The sequence below is a fragment of the Microtus oregoni genome, unplaced genomic scaffold (assembly GCF_018167655.1).
Source record: "Microtus oregoni isolate MIOR12 unplaced genomic scaffold, Mior012 000001F_ref0000356, whole genome shotgun sequence".
In the NCBI taxonomy this organism is placed as follows: domain Eukaryota; kingdom Metazoa; phylum Chordata; class Mammalia; order Rodentia; family Cricetidae; genus Microtus; species Microtus oregoni.
This window is the reverse complement of record NW_024543060.1, coordinates 84,483,379-84,506,278: the sequence shown is the minus strand read 5'-3', so window position 1 is coordinate 84,506,278 and position 22,900 is coordinate 84,483,379. Positions and strand designations below refer to the sequence as shown.

The window sequence follows — 22,900 nt, the reverse complement described above, 5'->3', positions numbered from 1 at the left end:
CTTAAACCCTTGTAATACTTACAAATTAATTTTATGTTAAAGTCTGTTATATTCTAGAATTTTATATTAGTTATTATGCTTTAGCATGGACTAATTTTCTCCTGGGGAAAAATATCTTCAGTCAGTTTTAGAATCTAAACTGGTACTGTTTGAGTAACGTGGACTGGAGAAGGGCTGTCCTCTACAGCATTCCCCGTCTGTGGTGACAGTGCTACTATTTCATGTCTTCCTAAGATAGTTGTTAATGTTGGTTTCTTTGTCTTCAGTTCTTTATGTAAGACACTGTTGTTTTTATTCATATCTGTGTAATTCATTTAATAATCATTCCTCAGCCTTGACTTTAGGGACCGTCTTACTGATTGACAAAGTCTATCCAAATTTTTAACTTCAGTGAGATAAATTTAGAGCCTGAGTTTTCAAATTCTGACCCTAACACACAACAGAATTCTGAACTCTTGGGATTTTTTTTATCATCATGATTTTGTAGAAAGAACTCTTTATTAGCTCAGCAATCAAGAAGGACTAACATCCATAAACATTTAATGAAAGAGGGGCTAGGATATAGAATGGTAGAGTATTTGCCTCGCATGCGTGAAACCCTGGGTTAGATTTCCCACCAGTGCCTAAAACCAGGTATAGTGGGGTGCTCGCCTATAATCCCAGGGCTTGGGGAGGTGGAGGAGACAAGAGGATCAGAAGGTTATAGTCATCTTATATCAGTTACATGACTTCATAATAAGTTGGAGTTCAAGCTGGGCTATATAAAAAATGTCAAGAAAGATAAACATTTAATGGAGCAAATGAGCATAGTATTGAGAGAGCAGGTGACAGTGAGAGGGCTCAGTGGACAAAGGTGCTTGTCGCCAAACCCGAAGGCCGGAGTTCAACCCCTGGAGCCCACTTGGTGGATGGAGAGAGCCAAGCTCCACACTTGTTCTTACCCTCACACTTGCTGCAGAATGCGCACATACTCAAATGTAAAAAAATGATTTAGAGAGTAAAAATATAACTGGAATTATGAAATAAGATTGTGCCTGTTTGTAAAGAACAAGGAGAAGCATGGCTGCGTCTTCTTTAGATCTGCAGTGGTTCTCAGCCTTCCTAATGCTTCCTAATACAGTTTCTTATGTCGTGGTGACCCCCCCTCCGACCATGAAATTGTTTCTTCATAACTGTGATTTTGCTATTGTTATGACTCCTAATGTAAATATCTGATATGCAGGGTATCTGATATGTGACTCCCAAAGGGGCTGAGATATGAGATAGCCACAGGTTGAGAACCTGCTTGAGAGCTATTGTTTCTGGCGTTTATGTGTAAACATTTAAGAAGCAGTAAGGTGACCCCTGGGGTTTTCCACACTGTTTTGTATTTGTTATAGACATCCAGTGTCAAATTCAGGTTTTACATAGATCAGTCATTAAACTTACATTTATTGAAGTCTTAACTATGATGTCTAAATCACTCTCTTTGAGAGAGTTGCAGCCCCAGTAAGCACATTTTAATTGGGCAAGTAAGGCATGCTAATCATGCCATATAGAAGCATATTCCAGTTGATTTATATTTGAGGTAAAGATTTGAAGAATTTAATGAATTGATTTTTATTTTATGTGTATGACTGTATTGCTTGCGTTCATACGTGTACCATGTATATTATTTCCTTAATTAGTTAATGTTAATAAAAGCTAATATTTCCTTCTTGTGTCTCGGAGGGAGCTGAAGACTAGATATAGTTTTCCTTGTTTACCAGACACAGAAAGCAAGTTATGATAGAAAGTAAATTAGGTACAATACTTAGGACTCACCAAGATAGGATATATATGGAGTATTTTCTCTGAATTTGTCAAATACAAATAGACTAGACATTATTGATGTACTTATTGCCTGTATATATTGTCTATAGTTATTGTACTTACTGTATATAGTTCTTCTTATACATTAGTTATAGCCTTCTTTTTAATTTTAGACAAAAGGGGGAAATATAAGTGACATTTTATTAATGTTTTAATAAATAAAGCTCGCCTAGAGATCAGAAGGGCAAAGCTAAACCACTAGAGATCAGACAGTGGTGGCGCACACTTTTAATCCCAGGAATTTGGAGACAGAGGCAGATGGAACTCTGTGAGTTCAAGACCACCCTGGGCTACACAAGATCAATGCCGAAACAAATCCAGGTGGTGGCAGTTCACACCTCTAATCCTAGTACTAGGTAGTCTTACACCTTTTAATCCCAGCATTAGAGGGAGTATAAAACCGGAGGAGAGAGAGGCTCTGGCTGCTTAGTCTGTGGTGGCCCAGCCTTTGTTGAGGTCAGACTTCTCCAGTGGCTTGAGTGCTTTGCTTTTCTGGGTTTCGGATTGAACCCCAATTTCTGGCAGTAGGTTTTTTGTGCTACAGCCATGTGCGTACCTGCCAAGACCAGAAGAGGTCACTGGATGTTGGAACTGGAGTTAGAGATGATTATAAACCATCATGTGGGTGCCAGGAGCCAGACCCATTGTCTGCAAGAGCAGCAAATGCTCTTAACCACTGAACCAGCCTTTTAAGTTCTTTCAAAATATTTTTAAAAATTATTCTAAAAGGTATTTTGTTTTTGTTTTCAAGACAGGGTTTCTCTGTGTAGCTTTGGCTATCTTGGAACTTAATCTGTATACTATGCTGGCCTCTACTTCAGAGTCTGCTTGCCTCTGCCTCCCAAGTGCTGGGATTAAAGGCCTGGGCCACTATGGCCCTGCTCTAAAGAATTTTTAAAAGGAGAAATTTGAGGGCCCATCCTGTTAAACTTAATTAGCATGTTTTCCTGTAGATATCACAAAAGCTGTGGCTGGCCATGCAAATCATATTCTCTACTGACCATTTAGCTCAGGGATGGAAGATTATGAGTGCATGGTAGTGTTCTATGCTAGTTAATTTTCTTTTAGAACTGTAACCTTGTAAACTGAAAGCCAAGTAGCATTTTGTAGAATCTGTACACTTTATAGGTCACGAGTGGCTTCTAAACTAGCTTCTGGTGTGGTGAGCACACATCCTGAACTTTTCCACTGAAGGTCAGGTGTTCTCTGTGTTTATTAAAATCTTCACCATCAGTGTCTGCTTGTAGTATTCCCCAGTACCCCCAATAGAAGTGATGCCCCTCCATATTCCAGTTCTTGTTCAAGAGAAGTAATTCGTGCTGTTTCATGTGGACATAATGTAGCTGCTGGAAGTCTAAATACTTAGGCTTTGGATTCAGTATAATGCCTGTAGTCAATCATCCTCTCAGTATAATGATTGTCAGTTCATTGAAATAATTGAATTATGGATTCATAATCTTTTTGTTTGGTTGTGATTTTTAGGTTAAAACTTCAACAACAAATTGTGAATACTGAAAAGGCAGAGAAGGAAAAACTTGAAAATTCTGAACTGAAACAGGTGTGATTGTAATACACATTTTGCTTTTATTTTGTTAGATGCTTCTTTTAAGTCTGTTTTATGTAGTTATTGCATTTACTCATATTCAGTACTTTGTAATTCAATCAGCATAATTGATAATATACTTTTAAAGCTATTATATAAAGATAAGATGTTTCAATTTTTTTCTGCTATAACTTAGTAGATTTGTTTTACTTTTGCCATTATCTTAATATATTGGTATGTTATGGCCTGTGATAAATTTTTTATTGTTAAAATGACAATTTTTGACATTCTGAATTTTAAAATTAATTAGAAATATCCAGGTTTTAAGTTGCACATGTAAATTTATTTTCTGTGATGGGTTAATGATTGGTTTTTTTTTCTTGCTATATCTGTATAAAATATAAGAGTTGTATTTATGGGAAAAAATTAATTTTTTTATTTTTAAGATTTATTTATTTATTTATTTATTTATTATGTACACAGTGTTCTGCCTCATGTATGCCTGCAGGCCTAAAGAGGGCCTCATTATGAGCCACCATGTGGTTGCTGGGAATTGAACTCAGGACCTCTAGAAGAACAGCCAGTGCTTTTGACCACTGAGCCATCTCTCCAGCCCCCTTGTTTTTGGTTTTGGTTTTTGGGTTTTTTTCTTTTTCTTTCTTTCTTTCTTTCTTTCTTTCTTTTTTTTCTTTCTTTCTTTTTTTGGAGACAGGGTTTCTCTGTAGCTTTGGAGCCTGTCCTGCCGGCCTTGAACTCAAGATCACCTGCCTCTGCCTCCTGAGTGCTGGGATTAAAGGCATGCGCAACCACCACCTGTTTTTGAAATTAATATTTTAAGTTAAAGAAAGTATTTCTATAATGTTGGATAAAATGCATAATATTATTTGTTTCTGAATTCTGTTTTTTTTTTTTCTTTTTGCTTGAAGTATTTCTTTTCTCTTAGAATTTTTGCACTTCAGCAGATACTATCTTGCTTGTCCAATTCTGGGGCCCTAATTGGGAGAGAACAGTGCTTACATGTCACCTGGCATTGCTTGCATGTGCAGTTAGGGAACCTTAATCAGAGAGACGTGGCTATAATACTTAGATCTAGAGTTAAGTTTCTTGAAGGTTGCTTAGTTAAAAAGTTGTAATACAGAGTTAATGCTATCTACCTCAGTTTTTAAAAAAGGAGTAAGTTCTATATGAAGAAATTTATTCTAAAATAGAAATCTGAGGCATACCATATTACTATTTTCTAGTAATTGCTCCATGGATATGTATAGTCCTATCTTTTGTTACTTTTATACAATCAGCCATATAATGGTTCCCCCACCCCACTTAACTAATTATTCTACTAAGAATCTTGCTTCTTGTTGGGCATGGTGGTACTTGCCTGTGATGCTAGCACTGGGGAGGCTGAAGCAGGATGATCATGAGTTTGAGGATTGCCTGGACTGGTGTGGCAAGACCCTGTTTATAGTAACTTTTGAATCATGGTGGTGTTTTTGTTTTGGTGATGGTAGGGACCAAATTCAGGCTTCTATGCATATTAAGTAGACAAGTATCCTGTACTGAGCTGCATCCTTGCTGATGGTGGGTTCTTTTGATTTCTGTCACACCATTCAGTAAACTCTGAAAGGTCTTCCAGAGAATGGCTTAAAGAGAAGTTGAAGTGAAAGAGAAATGAAAACATATATTAGTTGATTAAATAAAAATGGCTTATGAAGAATGTGATATATAATTGTCCCCAGTGAGGTCTATTTAATCACAACTTAAAACCGTTTAAGTCTTTCTAGCCATTCAGTCTAGAACTCCAGCATACCATGAGGAAAGCGTGCTTCCATGTGAGGGGAGATGGGGATGAAGTTCCATACATGTGCTGATAAGCGGCTCTAGAGCAGTTCTCTCAACCTTCCTAATGCCGCAACCCTTCAGTACAATATATGGTATTGAGTCTGTGGGTATAGTGAGAAATGACACAGGACATCTCCGTGGGCCTTGCCACCTGGGAGAGCCATTTCTGAGGGGAGGTATTCTGCTTCTCACATGCCTTAATGAATGTCTTAGTGTCTTTATTTCTCTCTCTCTCTCTCTTTTTTCTTTTAAGCAAATCAGTCACTTGCAGATCCAGGTGACCTCCCTGACACAATCAGAGAATGACTTGCTGAATTCAAACCAAATGCTGAAGGACATGGTGGAGAGATTAAAACAAGAATGCCGAAATTTAAGAAGCCAAGCCGAAAAAGCGCAACTGGAAGTTGAAAAGTACAGTTTGCTCTTTATTATGTACAAACTAGTTTTCTTTCTACTATATAAAGTATATTTTATTGATGATTAAAACAGAGTGTATTTGTAGGTTGTGTACTTTCTCTTTCTTTTAAAATGAACTTTTACTCCTAAATTGCTTTTAAAAGTTTTAGGCATGGATAAAGGTCCTTTAAAGGACTTTAAAATTCTGAGCACAGTGTTCCCAAAAACTCTTAAAGAAAAACCTTTATTCATTGAGCAGACCAGAACATGGTTCCCAAATCTGTTCCGAATGCCAGAGAACGGAATGATTTGGTTGTGGGATTGTGCGATCTCTCTCTCTCTCTCTCTCTCTCTCTCTCTCCTTTTGAATTTCCCTTTTGAAAAGTCATTTACTTATTTGTATTCTTTTCATCTTGGAATTGTGTAGTCGTAGACAGTAAACTGGTAAGGAAAATGCTGGGCATGCTCAGGATTTGTACTTCTGAGAAGACGCTGCCATGTGGTACAATGGGCCTGGGGGGTAGCTCAGTACAGTTGACTGGCTGTTATACAGAAGCCCTGGATTTGATCCCTAGCAGCACAAAAATAAATTTTAAAAAACAAAAACAAATAAATGTAGAATACTGTTTTATAGTTACTTTGTTTTTTATAGCATGCTATTTTTATTTATCTATAGGACAGTTTTCTCCAAATTTGTTCTTAAATCAATTTTACCACATAAAACTTTCCAGTTTTTCTGTTTTTCATATTTTAAGGCTTGTCTATGTTTTATAGATGGACTTTTATGTATGGGGAAGGCAGTTAGAAAGATTCATCTCTATAATGTGTTGTGACATTCCAGAGGCTCTAACTTTTCTGTTTTGCCAAAGAAGAAATGTCTATTTTGCCAAAGAAGAAATGTGTATCTTTTGATCCTCGGATATTTGATTAAAATGTGTGTAAGAATTCTAATGGCACACAGTGTAGCTACGGATTAGGTAACTCACTATGGTTTCACACTGGTATCCATTGCATTGCTCCAAGTAGCTCAAGAGAGGGCTCAGCAGTAAAGTGCTTGTTTCGCATGCGCAGGACTCTGAGTTGTGTTCTCAGTGCCCAGGCTCAGACATAACACAATACTGGATTTCTAGATCAGTAGAGTTTAACTTTTGTTTCAGCCAATATACTTAAAATCTGTATGAGTAATTAGACAAGCAATCTAACATTTTTTATTTTCATTTTTAATGGCCATATAGTATTGATGATAAAATTCATATTATTGATAAGTATGCAGGGTAACTTTTAAATTATATTATTACTAGGATACAACTTAAAATATCATTTATACAAAATTTACACAGAAAAATATTTTTCATTAATACTTAATATTCAGCTTGGTTTTTTTTTTGTTTTGTTTTGTTTTGTTTTTGTGATAAGGCCTCTCTATATAGCCCTGGCTATTCTGGAATTTGCTATGTAGATCGGGCTGGCCTTGCTCTCCCAGAGATCAAATTGCCTATGCTTCTGGAATGCTAATGTTAAAGGTGTTCGCTACCACACCTGGCATCAGACTTGAATTTTAATTGCCATTAGTAGGTACAGTTCATAGCTTGGTGTTTATAATCATTGTTCAGGTTTTAAGTGCTTATCCTGACAGTAAGTAAGAAGTTTCTTAATGCAACTTAGTTGCTCTAAATTCAGTTTCCTTGTTTATTTAGAAGATGACAGAAGTACCTTACTCTAGGGGTTTAGTGTAAACATAGTGTCTATAGTACTTTAAATACAGTGTCATATTCATAAAACTTGTTCTTTACTGACAGTGTGAGGAAATATGTAGCCATATAAGAGTCACTTCGGCTGGAAAAGACGGGATGTGGTCAGGCAGGCAGGGAGTTTGAGAACACTTGTGATAGTGTCTATTTGATGGAAGAACTGCTGTCAAATTCCTTGGTCTGTGCCCATGTTCTCTGACAGGACACTGGAGGAAAAACAGATACAGTGGTTGGAAGAGAAGCATAAGCTTCATGAGCGAATCACGGACCGAGAAGAAAAGTATAATCAGGCTAAAGAGAAACTACAGAGAGCTGCAACTGCTCAGAAAAAGGCAAGTGGCTTTAAGAGAATGGTTTCTGTAGAGTCAAGTCATTGTCCAAGAATAACTGAGGGTGAGATTTTGAGGTGTATTTGACTTGATACCTAAACATCACATTTTTTTTTTATTAATCTCGCAGAGACAATTGAGAAAATCCAACTAACGGGTGTATTTCTAAAATGTTTAGAGCTAATATTTATTTTCTTAAAGACGCTTTTTTCAGTACCAATCCATGCAAATGTGTCTGACTCATTCTTCACTTAAGTTGTAGTAGGACTAGACCTGTTTTAACTATACTTAACATCTATCACATTGCTTTTGTGGTTAAAGTCTTTTTTCTTGAGCTGGGTTAAGAATGGTAAGAATTTCCCAAGACTATCCAGTAAGTTCTAGGTCACACAGGGCTTTATGGTGAGACTTTCTCTAAAACAACATGACAAAAGAGAACGCTTGTTTCCAACTCAGCAAATAGAGAAACAAATGTCTCCCTGCCCCAGCAGTGGGATCCTGGACTTACCCTGACTTCTGAAGCTACTCTGACAATTGCTACCTTGATGTGTTCTAAATTGTCCTTTGTAGGCATATGTTTTTCTAGTCCAAAAGCTTCACATTCTTGGAAACAATGCAGTAGTACTTCATGTACATTAAGTAGCCAGATGATTCATGTAGTCGATACTTACAGCTTCTTTCTGCTTCAGCAAGGACTGTCATAGATCCCCCCGTCAGCAGCAGTGACTCAGTGTGCCGGTGATTCAGCTGTTCTTTTCAGCAGCCTGGGTGTGGGGAAAGACATAGCTGTGTGTCTACGTTTGAAAAGTCTCCATTTGTGAGTTAGGGCCCTTTGTAGTGTCATTGGTTGTGAAGGACAAAGACAATGTGAATGAAAGAAATATGCACAGTTATACCGGTATCTTAATATCCATATAACTTTGGGTGGGTTAACTGTTCATTAATTGCATAATATAAATAACTTAAGTCCTTCTCATGATACTAAAAGTAATATAGGATTGAGATCAGAAGACAATGTTTCTTATAGAAGAAACCCAGTATTTTTATCCACACGGAAGCACATTTTTTCTTTGTCAGTTTTATTCCTTTCTGTCCATATGTAAATTCTGAAAGGCTATTAGTGTTAAGGACATTTCAGTGATTTTTCTTTTTAACAACTCCAGATGATCTTAGCAATTCTACTGTACTTCTTGTACTGTTTGGAGTTTAGAAACATTCAGAAATCACGAGAAAGTATTGTGAGCTATTTATCTTTTGCAGATAAACTTTTTTGTTGCCGTATTCCTAATTATCAAGGTTAATTTGGGTTAACTTGTTTTGGAGTAAAAGTGACATCCGGTGGTGACAGGGATTATCAACTGATTGTAGGTGTACCAGAAAGAGGACAGGATACTTAAAACCCTACAAAATAGTATTTTTCTGCTATTGTAATAATGCTAACATATTTCTTCTCAAATACTTAACCAACTGATGGGTGAGAACATAGTGCCATTTCATTTTTAAATTATTTATTTATTTGTGGGGTTAGATGGAGGATCTCCATCATTCTCTGCTTATTTCTTTAGACATGGTGCCTCTGAACCTAGAGCTCAGGTGTGTTTTTGAGGCTAGACTGAAAGCCATCAAACTCCCGTCATTTTTCCTTTCTCAGCTTCCCTTAGCACTGAGGTTACAGGTCTGCATAAGAAGCCTGGCTTGTTAGGTAGGTGTTGAGATACAAACTCCAGGTCACTTCCTCTTCAACATTGTACCATCTCTCTCCAGCTTCTCATTTCACCTTTTCTTTGTTGAATTTGAGGCAGAGTATTGTTATGTAACACTGGCTGGCCTGGAACTTGCTACCTAGACCAGCCGGACCTTGAGCTCACAGAGATCTGGCTACCTCTGCTTCCCAAGTGCTGGGATTAAAAGCATGGGACACCACACACAGCTTTTATTTCACTTTTAAATATGTGATATGTAAATTATGATTTGAGTCTTAGCAAATTGTTCAATTCAATCCAGTGACCTAGAGCTATTATCTATTATACCATGTGGAACACTTCCCTAGGAATTTAATTTTATCAGTTGAAGTTGAAGAAGTGCGTGTGTGCGCGCACATGTGTGTGTGTGCGTGTGTGTGTGCGTATGTGTGTGTGAGAGAGTACTATGTATTTAAGAATATGTCATTTTAGGGGTTTAAGTGACCTTAGCCCTCAGATAGCTTTTACAAATTGGGGAACTGACGTTGTAGATAACCAGGATAATTTGACCTGTTAGAACCCAGTTTTTTCAAGTTATAGTGGTATGTACCTATAATCCCAGCACTTGGGAGGCTGAGGCAAGAATAGTGTGTCCAACCTGGACTACTTAGGGAGATTTTGTTTCAGAAAACCAAGGTAGGGAGATCCTGACTTGGATCTCTGGTATACAGCCCATACCTTTCTACTCGTATTCTTTTGTTCTTTCCATTGCTCTACCACTCTTTAGTTCCCGTTTCCTTTGATTCTAGATATCTTTTAAGTTTTCTCCTTAGAGCCATGGTTCACTTGGTTATTTCCTATGTCAGAACAGTTAGTGTAAGTTAACTCTTAGCGTTTCCTGGCTTTAGTTACGCATCCTGGCCAGTCACGGTAATGTAGACCCGTAAATCACAGTACCCTGGAGACAGAGACAGAAGTAGGAAGATCTTTGTGAATTTGAGGCCAGCCTGGGCTACATAGGGCATTCCAGGCTAGCAGAGTTCACAATGAGACTGTCTCAAAGCAAAACAAAGATCTTCTACCACAATTTTCTATCATTACAAACACATAATTTATAGTGGAGCAAAAAAACTTTAAGGACTTCATTTAAATGTCAAAAAAATCATAACTTTATTATGCAGTAAGACTTAAACCACAAACTAGTAATCTAGAATAGAAATTGTAATTTTTTGTAATGTATTACCCATGAAAAACTCTTAAACTCAAGACTAGCAACTTGGTTTTCCCTTTGGGCTAGATAAGCATGCCATCTGGGTATGTTTATTCAGAATGCTAAACTTCTAAGCACAAGACTTAATATCATTTTTAGTAAGTGTATTTAGGTAGAGCCTTTGGTGGAAATGCAATGTTGATATGGTCATCATTTTTTAATTTGTTTTTGAAAAGCATGGCCGAGGACCTTGCATGTTGTTCTTTGGTTGAAGATTTCTCTCTGTATCTCTGCCGGCTGTCTCCACTGGTTGAATGTGCTATGAGCACACTGAGTTATCTGTCCTTTTGAGGCACTTAAAATAACAGTTTGCAATTTTTTTTTTATTTTAAAATGAGTCTCTCTGAAATAATCTTGTAGTTCTGAAACTTACAGATCCATCTGCTTCCCATGTGCTGGTATTTACAGGTGTGTACCGACAGGCCCAGCCTGAAAAAGTTCTTGGTCAAATACTATTGTGAATGTTTTCCCATAGAGTGATGAGCCATAGCCTTTAAGTTTCCAAGTATTTTATGAAACATGTTATGTGGTCTAGCATGATGCTGAGAGAGAAGAGAAGCCATCATCACTCCTTAAACTTGACAACTGTGTAATCTCTTTTGAAGAAAGAAGTCAGTGTTTAAGAGATAGCTGGATAATACTATTGAACACTCCCAGGTCATGTACATAGACACTAATTTGAGAACCCCTGTACCTGTACCAAGACCTTCCACCTTTCAATCAATAAATAAGTAAACTAGAAGAGCCCACCAGACTCCAGTGGACAGTTTGAAACCCATGGTCACAGAGATAGCCCTACTCAAACCATTATGTCACAGAACAAAAAGATGTGAATGTGGGAAGGGAACTGTAGGGAGGAGGGAAGGCTGATAGGGATAGGAGGGAGATAAGAGAAGGCAAAAGAAAGAGTATTCAGAATCCATTATATACATATGAAATGGTCAAAGAGCAAATTTATTAAAAGCTACAAAAAAAAAAAAAACCCTGAAGGCAAGAAACTTTTCATGAGGTGAGAACCCTAGATAGAAGTTCAGGGTATAAGAATGAAGGTAGAGAGTAACTAACTCCCAGAGATCTTCTTGAGGAGAAATGACAGGATACAGTCATGTGCAGTTTGCATGTAGACCTAGCTAGTCAGGTGGCTGGGGTAGGAGGATGGCTGAGCTTAGGAGTTTAGAGTAAGCCTAGGCATGGTGAGACCCTGTCTCAAAAACACCCCACAATATGCTGGTAAAGAAATAGGTGAAAAGGGTCATTTTAGTTGTCAGAACGTAAGTGGAACTGGGTGTGGAATGAAGACCATGAAGTGCAAGGAGATTTGAGCAAACCCAGATCGGCAGTGGAGGCTGCACGTCCATGTAGACATGGCCTAGCCTCAAGCAGAAACACTGACTAGAAATGAAAGGAAGCCGCAAGACAAGGGCGTCAGCTGTGTTACAAAGTGAAATGAGATTTTGAATGGGTAAGGAGAAAGCCTAAACTGGAGCGAGTTGCGAGGAGGAGCTGGTGCTGTGGACATGCCCATGGGTATGCCCATGCTGTGGGATCCAAGAAAAGAGTGATGTCTCTGTGACCACATGCTTGCCTATAACCCCAGTGCTGTTGGCCTCAGAGACAGGAGGCTCGCTGGGGTTCACTGGGGCTCACTGGGGCTCAGTGAGAAACACTAAAGTGAGCATGGCAGAGAGTTGACGGCAGGGTACCTGACATCCGCCTGTGGCTTCCGTACATGTGCAACACACACAGACACACAGCCCATATTTTAAAGGGGGCAAATGGTCCTTGGATGTGGTTAATTCGCTAATCAAGGGGGAATCCCAATTCTTGTTTTTGAGGTTTTAGCAGGGGAGTACCGCTGTCTATGTTGTGTTTGTCTTCCCCCCATTTTGTTTTAAAACAGGATCTCAAGTAGTGCAAGGAAGCTTTGAATTTTCTATGTATTCCAGGCTAGCTTGATTCTCCTGCCTTAGCTTTCTGAGTGCAACTACACCTAGCTCTACATACCCTATAAGAGTTCTCTTACTCCTAACTGGGTGGTGGTGGTGCACTCCTTTAATCCCAGCACTCGGGAGGCAGAGGCAGGAGGATCTCTGTGAGTTCGAGTCCAGCCGGCTGGATGATAGAATGAGTTCTAGGACAGGCTCCAAAGCTACACAGAAACCCTGTCTTGAAAAACCAAAAAAGAAAAAAAAGAAATAAAGAAAAAAAAAAAGAGTTCTATTACTTCTTTGTACTGTAAGGCATTGGTCTTATGCTGTGTTTCTCTTGAAACGCTAATGCAAACATGCCTACTCTAATCACCTTTTAACTTGATTGCAGCTGGAAAGACCCTTTTCCCAAATCACATCACTCTAGGGTGCTTTCCAGTACCAACAACCAATCCACAGTCCTCTGGACACCAACTGGTCTTGCTTGAGCAATTCAATTTTGAAACTACCTGAAATGATAGTTAAATCTATCAAGTTAAGGGGTTTAATCCCCTAAGAATGCACCCCTCCAACTCTAACCACAAGTGTAAGGTACCCAACTGGCCATATATTAGGAGTTCCCATGATTTTTTTTTTTTTTGATGTTTAAAATTTTGCTTGGATTCAGGAGAGCACTTTACTGATGTATGCCAACTTATTATAAAAGACACCATTCAGGAACAACCAGATGGAACAGATACATAGATAACTGTGTAGGGTGTAGAGGACCATGCTTTTGTACATGAGTTATTTTGTCCCCTGGCACAGAAGCTCTTCAGAGGTCTAATTTGTTTGTTGAAGAGATTTGGCAGAACTCAGTATACCTACCTTCTCCTCCCTGTAGGTCAGAAGAGCAGACTTTAAACTGTCATCATGTGCCCACTTGCTCTCTCTAGTAGCCTCTTATATCCTGAGGGTTGTCCTGGGTCCCCAATGTAAATCACTTTATTACCACCAATAGGAGAGACTGAGAGTCTTTCTGCTGATTATAAAGGGCACCCCTATCACTTAAAAGATTCCTAGGTTTGGGGGAACTCTGTGCCAGTAACAGGGAACAAAAAAAAAAAAATTTTTCTTAAGATGTTATATCTATGTCCTGAGGTTCTAGGTGGGCCTGCGTTTTGGTGAGGTTTATTCCATAGTGTTGTCACTAAGACAGTTCAGAAAATATGCCAAGTGCTTGCTAAGTGCTTTGTATAGTTCATTGGATTACCAAGGTGACCAGATTCGGTGCTTTAGGAACGTGGTCTGAAGTGGGTAGGGGAGGTGCCTGCTAAGATGAAAAGTAACAAGATGAGGGGAGGGAGTGTTCCATCCTCTAAGACAGGTTTACTTGGTAACATTTGACCAGGACTTAGAGGAAAGGAAAGATGTCATACTGATGTACATAGAAGATCCTGTTTCAGATATAATAGCAAGCACAAACATGTACAGATGGCTTGTTCTGTGGGACGAACATGAGAGGTTCTGGTGTCTAGGGTGGTGAGGCATGGTACCAGGGCAGGTGACACAGGGGCTCTGGCTTCTATTCTGAATGAAACAGGAATGCATTGGAGACTTCTGAATTGAGAGTTTATATGATCTGAACTACATTTTAAAACAGTCTCTGTTGTATAGAAAAGCAAAAGAACACTCAGGAAGACAGCTTTGTGGTCATCCAAGTTAGTGACCATGGTTTCTTAGGGTAAAGATCTAATGATGTTTCTCAGTCATCACAGTGTAGATTTGTTAAAGGTAAAGCTTTGAAATGATTTTACAGGGCGAACGAGAAATCCAAGACAATAGAATATTAGACTGAGCCTCTGGTAAAATAGTTATCATTTACTGACATGGAAAAGACTGGAATGCATGGGTTTGCCAGTAAAACTTTTGAACATGCTAACTTTTAAAAAATTATATTTTTGAAGGCATCTCATTATTTTGTGCATATGGATGTTTTACCTGCGTTTGTGCAGATACACCATGTGTGTGCAGTGCCCACAGAGGCCAGAAGTGAGCACTCGATCCCTGGAACTGGAGTTAACTAGGTTGTGAGTCCTATGTGGGTGCTGGGACTTTCATCTGAATTCTCTAGAACAGCAGTGCTGTTAACAATGGAGCCATCGCTGTACCCCCTGAACATGTTAACTTCTGAAATGCTGCTGTTATTTGCAAAGTAACCTACAGGAATTCCTGTGTTAAAGGTCTGTTCCTCAAGCAGAAATAATCAAAGTGCTGTGGCCCTTAGAAGGCAGTGGAAGGTCCCTGAAAACATGGACTTGAAAGGAGTACAGGACCTCATTCTCTCTACTTCACTTAGTTGCTGATGTCTTAGAAGAGATTTGTCCCATTAACCCCTCCTGCCAGCATGTACTAAAGCAGGAGAGAGATCTGACCGTAGATTGGAACTTCCGAAACTGTGAAGCAAAGTAGACCATTGTCTTTGTAAGCTAGTTACCTCAGAGACCTAGTTTCAGTCATTTGGCACGGAGGAGTACAGATGCAGTGTGGCTTCCATGTGGAGATGATAAATTAGCTGGCTTCGTGAACCTAATTGACTAGAAGAGAGTAGACTGGGTTTGATAAATTAAAAGCTGGATTCATCGGCATATAAATGGTATTTAAAGCAGTAAAACTCAATGAAAAGAGACTAGATATAAGAATTGAACTTTAAGAAATTGTGAGCTTTAGAAGTTGAAGAGGAGCCAGTATGGTAGGAGAACCAAAAGAAGTACTTGATGCCCAGTGCAGAAATGCCTCACAAAGGTCACTTTGGGGCAAGTGACAATAATAGGTGTAATGATAAGCTAGCATGTGAAGTCCAAGGGTGAATTTCACTGTGGCCATTGCTGGTTACCTTCACAAGGGCTAGTTCCATGGAGTAGGAAATATGCAATGACTAAAGTGGATTCAAGGAGAACTGGTTATATGGAAACATTTGCTTGTCTAGGGAGTTTAGTCATGAAAAATAGCAGAGAAATAGGATTAGTAGCCATGGAGGAGTAGGTGTTTTTTTAAGAAGGAAGAAATTGTAGGATGTTTCAGAATCTCAGAGAAAAAGATAAAGGGAACAGTTGTAGGACCAGTAATACCCTGCAGCAGGCAGATGAGCATGAAATTCAATTTAGAGGGGGAAAGGATAGTTCCTTATTATTTTTAGCATGCTATAACAAAAGTGTCATGAATGAAATAGGTCATGTGACTGGGATTCCCCTCTGTATGCTGTGAATATATTTTATTACCATTTGTTAATAAGCTGCTTTGGTCTATGGCAGGGCAGAATATAGCTAGGTGGGAAAGTGAAGTGAATGCAGGGAGAAAGAAGGCAGAGTCAGGCGGATGTAATGTAGCCTCCCAGGAAGCAATATGTGAGGTAACAAACCACAAGCCTGATGGTAAAATATCATATAATAGAAATGTGTTAATTTAAGATTTAAGGGTTAGTTAATAACAAGTCTGAGCTAATAGGTCAAAGAGTATGTCATTAATATTAAACCTCAGAGTGATTATTTCAGCGGCTACAGGAGCTAGTGAGCAGAACCAGGTGGGGTATGGAGAATATTTGTAACTACACTCATACATGATAGAAGTTATTGTTCATTGTTGAAGAGGGTAGGAAGTTCAAGACCCATGCATTAGTAGATTATGTGCTGAATGGGGGCCCACTTTGTGGTACATAAATGATGTCTTGTAGCTGTGTTCTCACATAGTAAGAAAAGAGCAGTTCCTCTTTAGTTCCCGTGCTAAATAGTGCTTAGTGGATGAAGGTTATTTCTTCAAATTTTTATATGTAATGCACAGGTCGACATAAATATGAATGGAGATAGCACTATGCACCCAGAGTGGTTATAATCCGATACACAACCCAATACTAGTGGAGATGTAGAACATCAGGAACTCCTTGATAATTAATTGCTGGTGAGAATGCAGAATGTGCTACCACCCGACACTTGGGTCAGTTTTATACAATGCTACATAAACTCTACCTATGAATCATCTATTACATTCCAAGGTATTTACTCAAATCAGTTTAGAACATTCGTCTTTATGAAGAATTGAAACACAGTTATAGCAGCTTTTTGCCATTACTTGGAACCAGTCAAAGTATCCTTTAATAGTTAAGTGGATAAAGTGTGGTGCACTCGAATAGTTTATTTATTATTAGCAGTAAAAAGAAGTGAGTTGCCTAGCCACACAAAGACACGGAAGAACCTTAAGTGCATTTTGCTAGCTCAGAGAATTCTGAGTATAATGAGGATGAAGCAGAGCTGTGGAGAGAGTGGAAAGGTCGGTGCTTGCTGAGCTTTGCAGATGGATGAAAGGGTGAGGTTAGAGCACTCTGCTGTGGACATGCAGTGGGTGTAAACCATAGAGATGGACAACAAAGAGAAAAAGTTCTCATGCCACTCTACCCTTTGGGTACAGAAATACATTAGTGTTGGTGTATCGGCTTTGGCAAGTGTCCCTTACCAGTGTAAGATGACAGTAATGTAAGTTGAGTAGACAGGCAGCAGATGGAAAGGATTCACTTTTTGTTGAGTTTTCTCGTGAATTCATTGCTGTAAGAACTAGTTGTCTGAGCGCTGCGTGTGCTGCGGCACTCCTGTACCTCCTTACGCAGAAGTGAGTCAGTGTCTAAAAACGCAGAACTGGGCATATGAGGAAATAACAGCATCTACAAAGCCAAGAAAATAGCACTCTCAGATACAGATGTTACAAGATTTAAAAGGACGGGTGGTGGCGGCCTTTACTCCCAGCACTCAGAAAGCAGAAGCAGGAGGATCTCTGTGAGTTTGAGGCCAGACTGGTCTACAGAGCAAATCCCTGGACAGTCTCCAAAGCTACAGAGAAAGTTTCAAAAAACCGAAAAGAAAAAAGATTAATAAAATTGGTAATTCTCAGACACCTCAGAGGACCAATTAGACAAATCCAAATGTTTATCACTGATGAAAAACTGGTTACTAGTACATATTGTATAAATAGTAAAAATAAAAAGAATATTATAAAAATAATACTACCTATTGCATATAGTAAAAATAAAAAGAATATTATAAGAATAACTATGCTGATTATATATTTAAATGGAAGGAATACATTCCTTGAACATCTTAATGAAGCAGGTATGAGAATAATTAGGAAATCTTAACATCTATTAAGGGTAAAGAAATAGGATCTTTAATTAAAACCTTCCACAAAGAAAATTCCTCCTTTGGCTTCACTGGTAAATTCTTCTAAATAATTAAGGTAATTATTAAGGTAATTAAATAATTAAGGTCTTAATTTTCCCTAGTAATAAAAAAATACAATGTCCTTATATTTTATGAGGTTCAAATATGCTGCAGTCCTAAAAACAAGAGAATTTCATCATTTAAACAGATACAAAGTTGTAAATATTAGGACGTTCAGTATAATTCTATATTAAAATAACATAAGGTTCATTCTAAGACTAAAAGTGGGCTAGCGTGCAAGACTGAGTATAGTTCAGTGAACTCTCAACGAAGAAGGCAAACTACTCTGACTGTCTACTGGGTATAGAGAACAGCTGAAGACATCAGTACCTTTCATAGCAGAAGCTACAAAATCCTCCAGCTAACATACTCACTGATTAAATGTTTAATATCTCCTTCATCCAAGTCAGGAACAAGCTAGATCAGTCCACTAGTAACATTTTTTCATTATTTTGATGGAGGTTCTAGCCAATTTAATGAAGTAAGAAAAATAGGTATAATTATTGGAGAGAAAGAAGTAAGATTGCCATTCATAAATTAAATGATTATGCATGAAACAAATCTAGCAGTAATTATTAAAATAGGTTAGGGATATTTATTTATTTATTTATTTATTTGACTTATTTTTTTGAGACAGTCTTGCTGTGTATTCAGACTGCCCTTGCACTCACAGAGACACTCTTGCCTCTGCTTCCTGAGAGCTAGCTAGGGTTAAAGACTTGCCACCATGCCCAACCTAAGATATGTAAATTTTTAAAGGTAATGGTTAAAAAGTCAAACAACAAACTAGTTATCTTTATGCACAGTTGGAAAAATGAAATACATAAATGTCATTTATTATAATAGCAGAAAAATGTAAATATTTAGGCATAAATCTTACATATAAAAATGTTTATTTAAAACTATAAACTTCTCAGAATTTATGTTCATGCTTTGGAAAATTCATTGTTAAACCAGCTCTTCCCAAGTAGATCTACAAATTAAGTATAATCAAAATCTTTGAATATTCCTTTATAAAAGTGAAAAACAAACTGTAAACCTTTCAGAGTATTGGAAGGAGTAGATAACCAAGGCAATCCTGAGGGAAAGTGAAGCAAGCAAGATCTTGATACCAAAGTATCAGCCCCTGCATTCAGCAGAGTGGAGGCCTTCGAGGGCACTGTGTCAACTGCTTGTCCTTCACCCACTCAGCACTGTAATGTGGATAAAAAGATCCGTGTTCTTAGAAGAGAAAGGTGAAATTTGTGACTATAGCCAGGATACGATAACTTGGGAGAAAACCATAGGATGTTGGTGTAAATAAACATTTCTTAAACAGGGCACAGAAAGTATTACCTATAAAAGATATGATTGACAATATGAAAATAAAAGTACATTTTCTGAAAAATGAAATTTTTTCCTTTAAAGGTACCTTTTTTAAATTAACAAGTTTTTATCATTATTTTGGAAAATTCTGTTCTGTGATTGTTTTTAATGCTAAGTATCTGTATTTTCACATTTTCTATAGAAGATAAACGAATTAAACCATCAAAAATTTTATAAAATTTAGATGTGTTGTTTAGTCAGTTCTTTTGTATTTCTAAGAATTCATACTATATTAATGCCAATTTTTACCAAAAGAAATGAAAAGATTGAAATCAGTTTAGACTTTTGACTCTTTGTAGAAGCTTGAATCTGTTTTTTGCCAGTATTCCAGTTTCACAACACAAAATATTCTAATCTTTCTAAGAATTAAGATTATAAATTCTTTTCACACATGCACACAGACACACACAGTTTAAAGTTCCTTTGAGCTACACTCTTTGGCTTTGAAAATATCTTTCAACTCTGAGAAATTTGACAATATAAAGCTTGCTACTGAAACGGCATGTAAATTAATGTGCAAGCTGGAACTTCAGTAGAATATCTTACTTGGAAAGGTGCTTTTTAAAATTATTATTAACTTTTTTTTCCTTTATTTTACATACCAACCACAGTTTTCCATCGCTCCTCTCTTCCCATTCTCTTTCCCCACTTCCAGCTCCCTCTCCGTACACACACTCCTTCTCTGTCCCCATTCAGAGAGGGGCAGGCCTCCCATGGCCTGGAACATAGCATGGCACATCAAGTTGAGGTAGGGCCATACTGAGCTCCTTCCCCTGTATAAAGGCTGGGCAAGGTAATCCAGCTGTCTCAGGGACAGGTCCTGGTCTCACAGCTAGGAGCCTTACAAACAGACCAAACTACACAACTGTCACACACATGCAGAGGGCCTACGTTGGTCTCATGGAGGCTCCCTCACTGTTGGTCCAGAGTCCTTGTGCCCCCAGGAGCTCAGGTCAGCTGTCTCTGGAGGTTTCTCCTCCCCCTTTTGCTCCTACAATCCCTCCTCCCTCTCTTCAACTGGACTCCCAGAGCTTGGCCCAGTGCTTGGCTGTGGATCTCTGCATCTGCTTCCATTATTTACTGGATGAAGTTTCTATGATGGTAATCCGGGTAGTCACCAATCTAACTACAGGGGAAAGCCACTTCAAGCACCTCTCCACTATTGCTAGGGGTCTTAGCTGGGTCATCCTTGTGGATTTCTGGGAATTTCCCTAGCACCAGGTTTCTCCTTAGCCTCCTTCTTGCCCCAAAACTGCTTCTTGCATGCAGCCTGCCCAACCCTGTGTTCAAGTTCCCATCCCCCTCATCCCCTCTATCCTGCCCCCAGTTTACCCAGGAGATCTCTTTTATTTCTCCTTCCCAGGGAAATCCATGCATCCCTTACAGAGAATATCCAGCCTGATCCACAGCCCCAGAGATAACAGAGAAAGGTGGGGTTTTGTTTTTCTTTTAAGAGAGAAAATTTCAAGATAGGGCCTGGAGAGATGACTCAGTGGTTAAGATTACTGCCTGCTTTTCCAGAGGACTTGGGTTCCATTCACAACACCCACATGACAGCTCACAGCTCTCTGTATCCCGAGTCCTAGAGAATCCAATACACTCTTCTCTCAGTGTCAGGCATGCACATGGTGCTCAGGTGTACATGCAGACAAACCTTTTTCTTTTTTAAAAAAAATATTTATTTATTTATTATGTATACAATATTCTGTCAGTGTGTATGTCTGCAGGTCAGAAGAGGGCACCAGACCTCATTACAGATGGTTGTGAGCCACCATGTGGTTGCCAGGAATTGAACTCAGGACCTTTGGAAGAGCAGGCAATGCTCTTAACCACTGAGCCATCTCTCCAGCCCCCAGATAAACCTTTTTCATACACATAAAATAACTAAAAATTTAAGACAAAAATTCTCATACTAGGTTGAAATATGAATCACAATAAATTCATGTACAAAAGCACTCAAAACCTGAATATTTAAAGAACTTCAAATACGTAAGAATGAGATTACTCAAAAAAAGCTTTTGAGCAAAAACTAGACTAAGCACAAACAAGTATATATACAACATTTCTAAAAAAATACAGCTGGCTAATAGGATAAGAAAAGATATTTAACATCTTTAGATAGCTATCATAAAAGTTACAACTGTTTTGCAGTAACATTCTGACAGACTACACCAGAATGGCTAGCATGTAAGTGCTGAGTCTAACAGATATTGGCAAGGTTGTGAACAGCCAGAACTCTCCTATCAAGCTTCAGAAAAGTGGCAGGTTATACCAATGTCGTACTCCGTGACCTAGGTAAAGTTTGTTAATACTTCCAAACTGAAAGAATTTAAGCTTTCATCAGTAGGAAAATGGTTGAAACATACTACACTTGTACACTAGACAACAATGGAAAAATACTACTATGTTATTCAATAGCATTGCTTCTGCACAGATAAAATGCTTAAAAAACACTGTGATGTAAAGGATATATGCTTTCTAGTTTCTCTTATACAAATGAGATGGATGGATGAGTGGGCATCTGTGTTCCTCAGGCCACAAGTAAGTACAGTCATAGAGGAATGAGAAGGGCATCTATGCCAGGAGGAGCATGAGATCTTTGAGGATGCTGGATATGGAAAGCTAAGCAGTGCCCACAAAAGTGTTACTTCTGGAACACCAACCTCCAGTTCTGCCACAACTAGACGTAACCTAAATGATCCTTAGTGGACAGGGTAAATACAATGAATGTAGTCAGAAGTGGAGAGCTGTGTGTGAGAATGTTCACTGTGTTACACAAGAGTGTGGAGTGAGAGAAAATGTCATTTGCAAAAGGGTATCCTCCTCTTGCAGTTCATGAGATTCAAAACTTAGAACCATAGCTCTGGAAATACGCTAGTTGTTTCCCTTTGGAGTGGTGGAGGAGGAGGACACTACCTGTCTGTGTTGTTGACCTGTGACGTGGTCGTGCCAGTGTTTGGTCTGTGTGTTTTCTGGGACTCTGCATTTACATTCTGTGCTCTCTCTCTCTCTTTTTTTTTTTTCCGAACAAGCTTGTTATGCTTCAATAAACAGAAAACATATTTAAGAGATCTGCAGCTGCTAAATTATTTCCAACATGATGGGTATCTTTCTATTTTTAAAACCTGTTTATAAAAACTGAAAAAACGTTTCAGTTCTTATAGTCCTTTTGCAATATACTCTTTCCAGTTAACAAAATCATCCAGTGTTCACTTTTAGAAATTTTCTCTATGTATTATGAAATTGAATTTATTTTTCTCTTAATATTTAGAAATACTGCTTTATCTTGGCATTCTCATCCTTTTAGTTTTTGCTTTGGTTATAATTTATTGATTGCAAATGGGCTTTTAATTGAAAGTTGTGTTCTGGTATCTTTACCTGCGTTTATCAGAAACCATGAAGAGCGCATGCTTCCCTTTTGCTGATGGCAGGCATACGCAGTAAGAGTCTGCCTCCTTTTCTTGAGTTCATTTGCAATGATTTGGTTCTTGATCTCAGTTTTCTGGTATTAGTAATGATTCTATGTCTCATTGAAAGTGTGACACAGATCTGTTTCTTGCCTTTGCACTTTTAGTACAAGCCATATACTAATCTTTGTCCCTGGTGTTCACTGAAAATATTAATCTCTAAGTTTTATAAAAAGGCCTTAGATAGCCACCATCATTTTGTTCAAATAGGAAATTAGGTATTAACATAATTGTTT

The 22,900-nt window shown here is 38.3% G+C and overlaps 1 protein-coding gene across 2 annotated transcripts in view; it reads left to right on the top strand.

The window, feature by feature from the left end:
* Cep83 (centrosomal protein 83) overlaps positions 1 to 22,900 on the top strand; it is a 127,339-nt gene that overhangs the window by 99,989 nt on the left and 4,450 nt on the right. For both annotated transcript variants that reach the window (XM_041668149.1, XM_041668145.1), the window contains exons 11-13: positions 3,334 to 3,409; positions 5,484 to 5,641; positions 7,580 to 7,709. In XM_041668149.1, the coding sequence (XP_041524083.1) occupies positions 3,334 to 3,409; positions 5,484 to 5,641; positions 7,580 to 7,709 (364 nt within the window). The remainder of the gene's footprint in view (positions 1 to 3,333; positions 3,410 to 5,483; positions 5,642 to 7,579; positions 7,710 to 22,900) is intronic.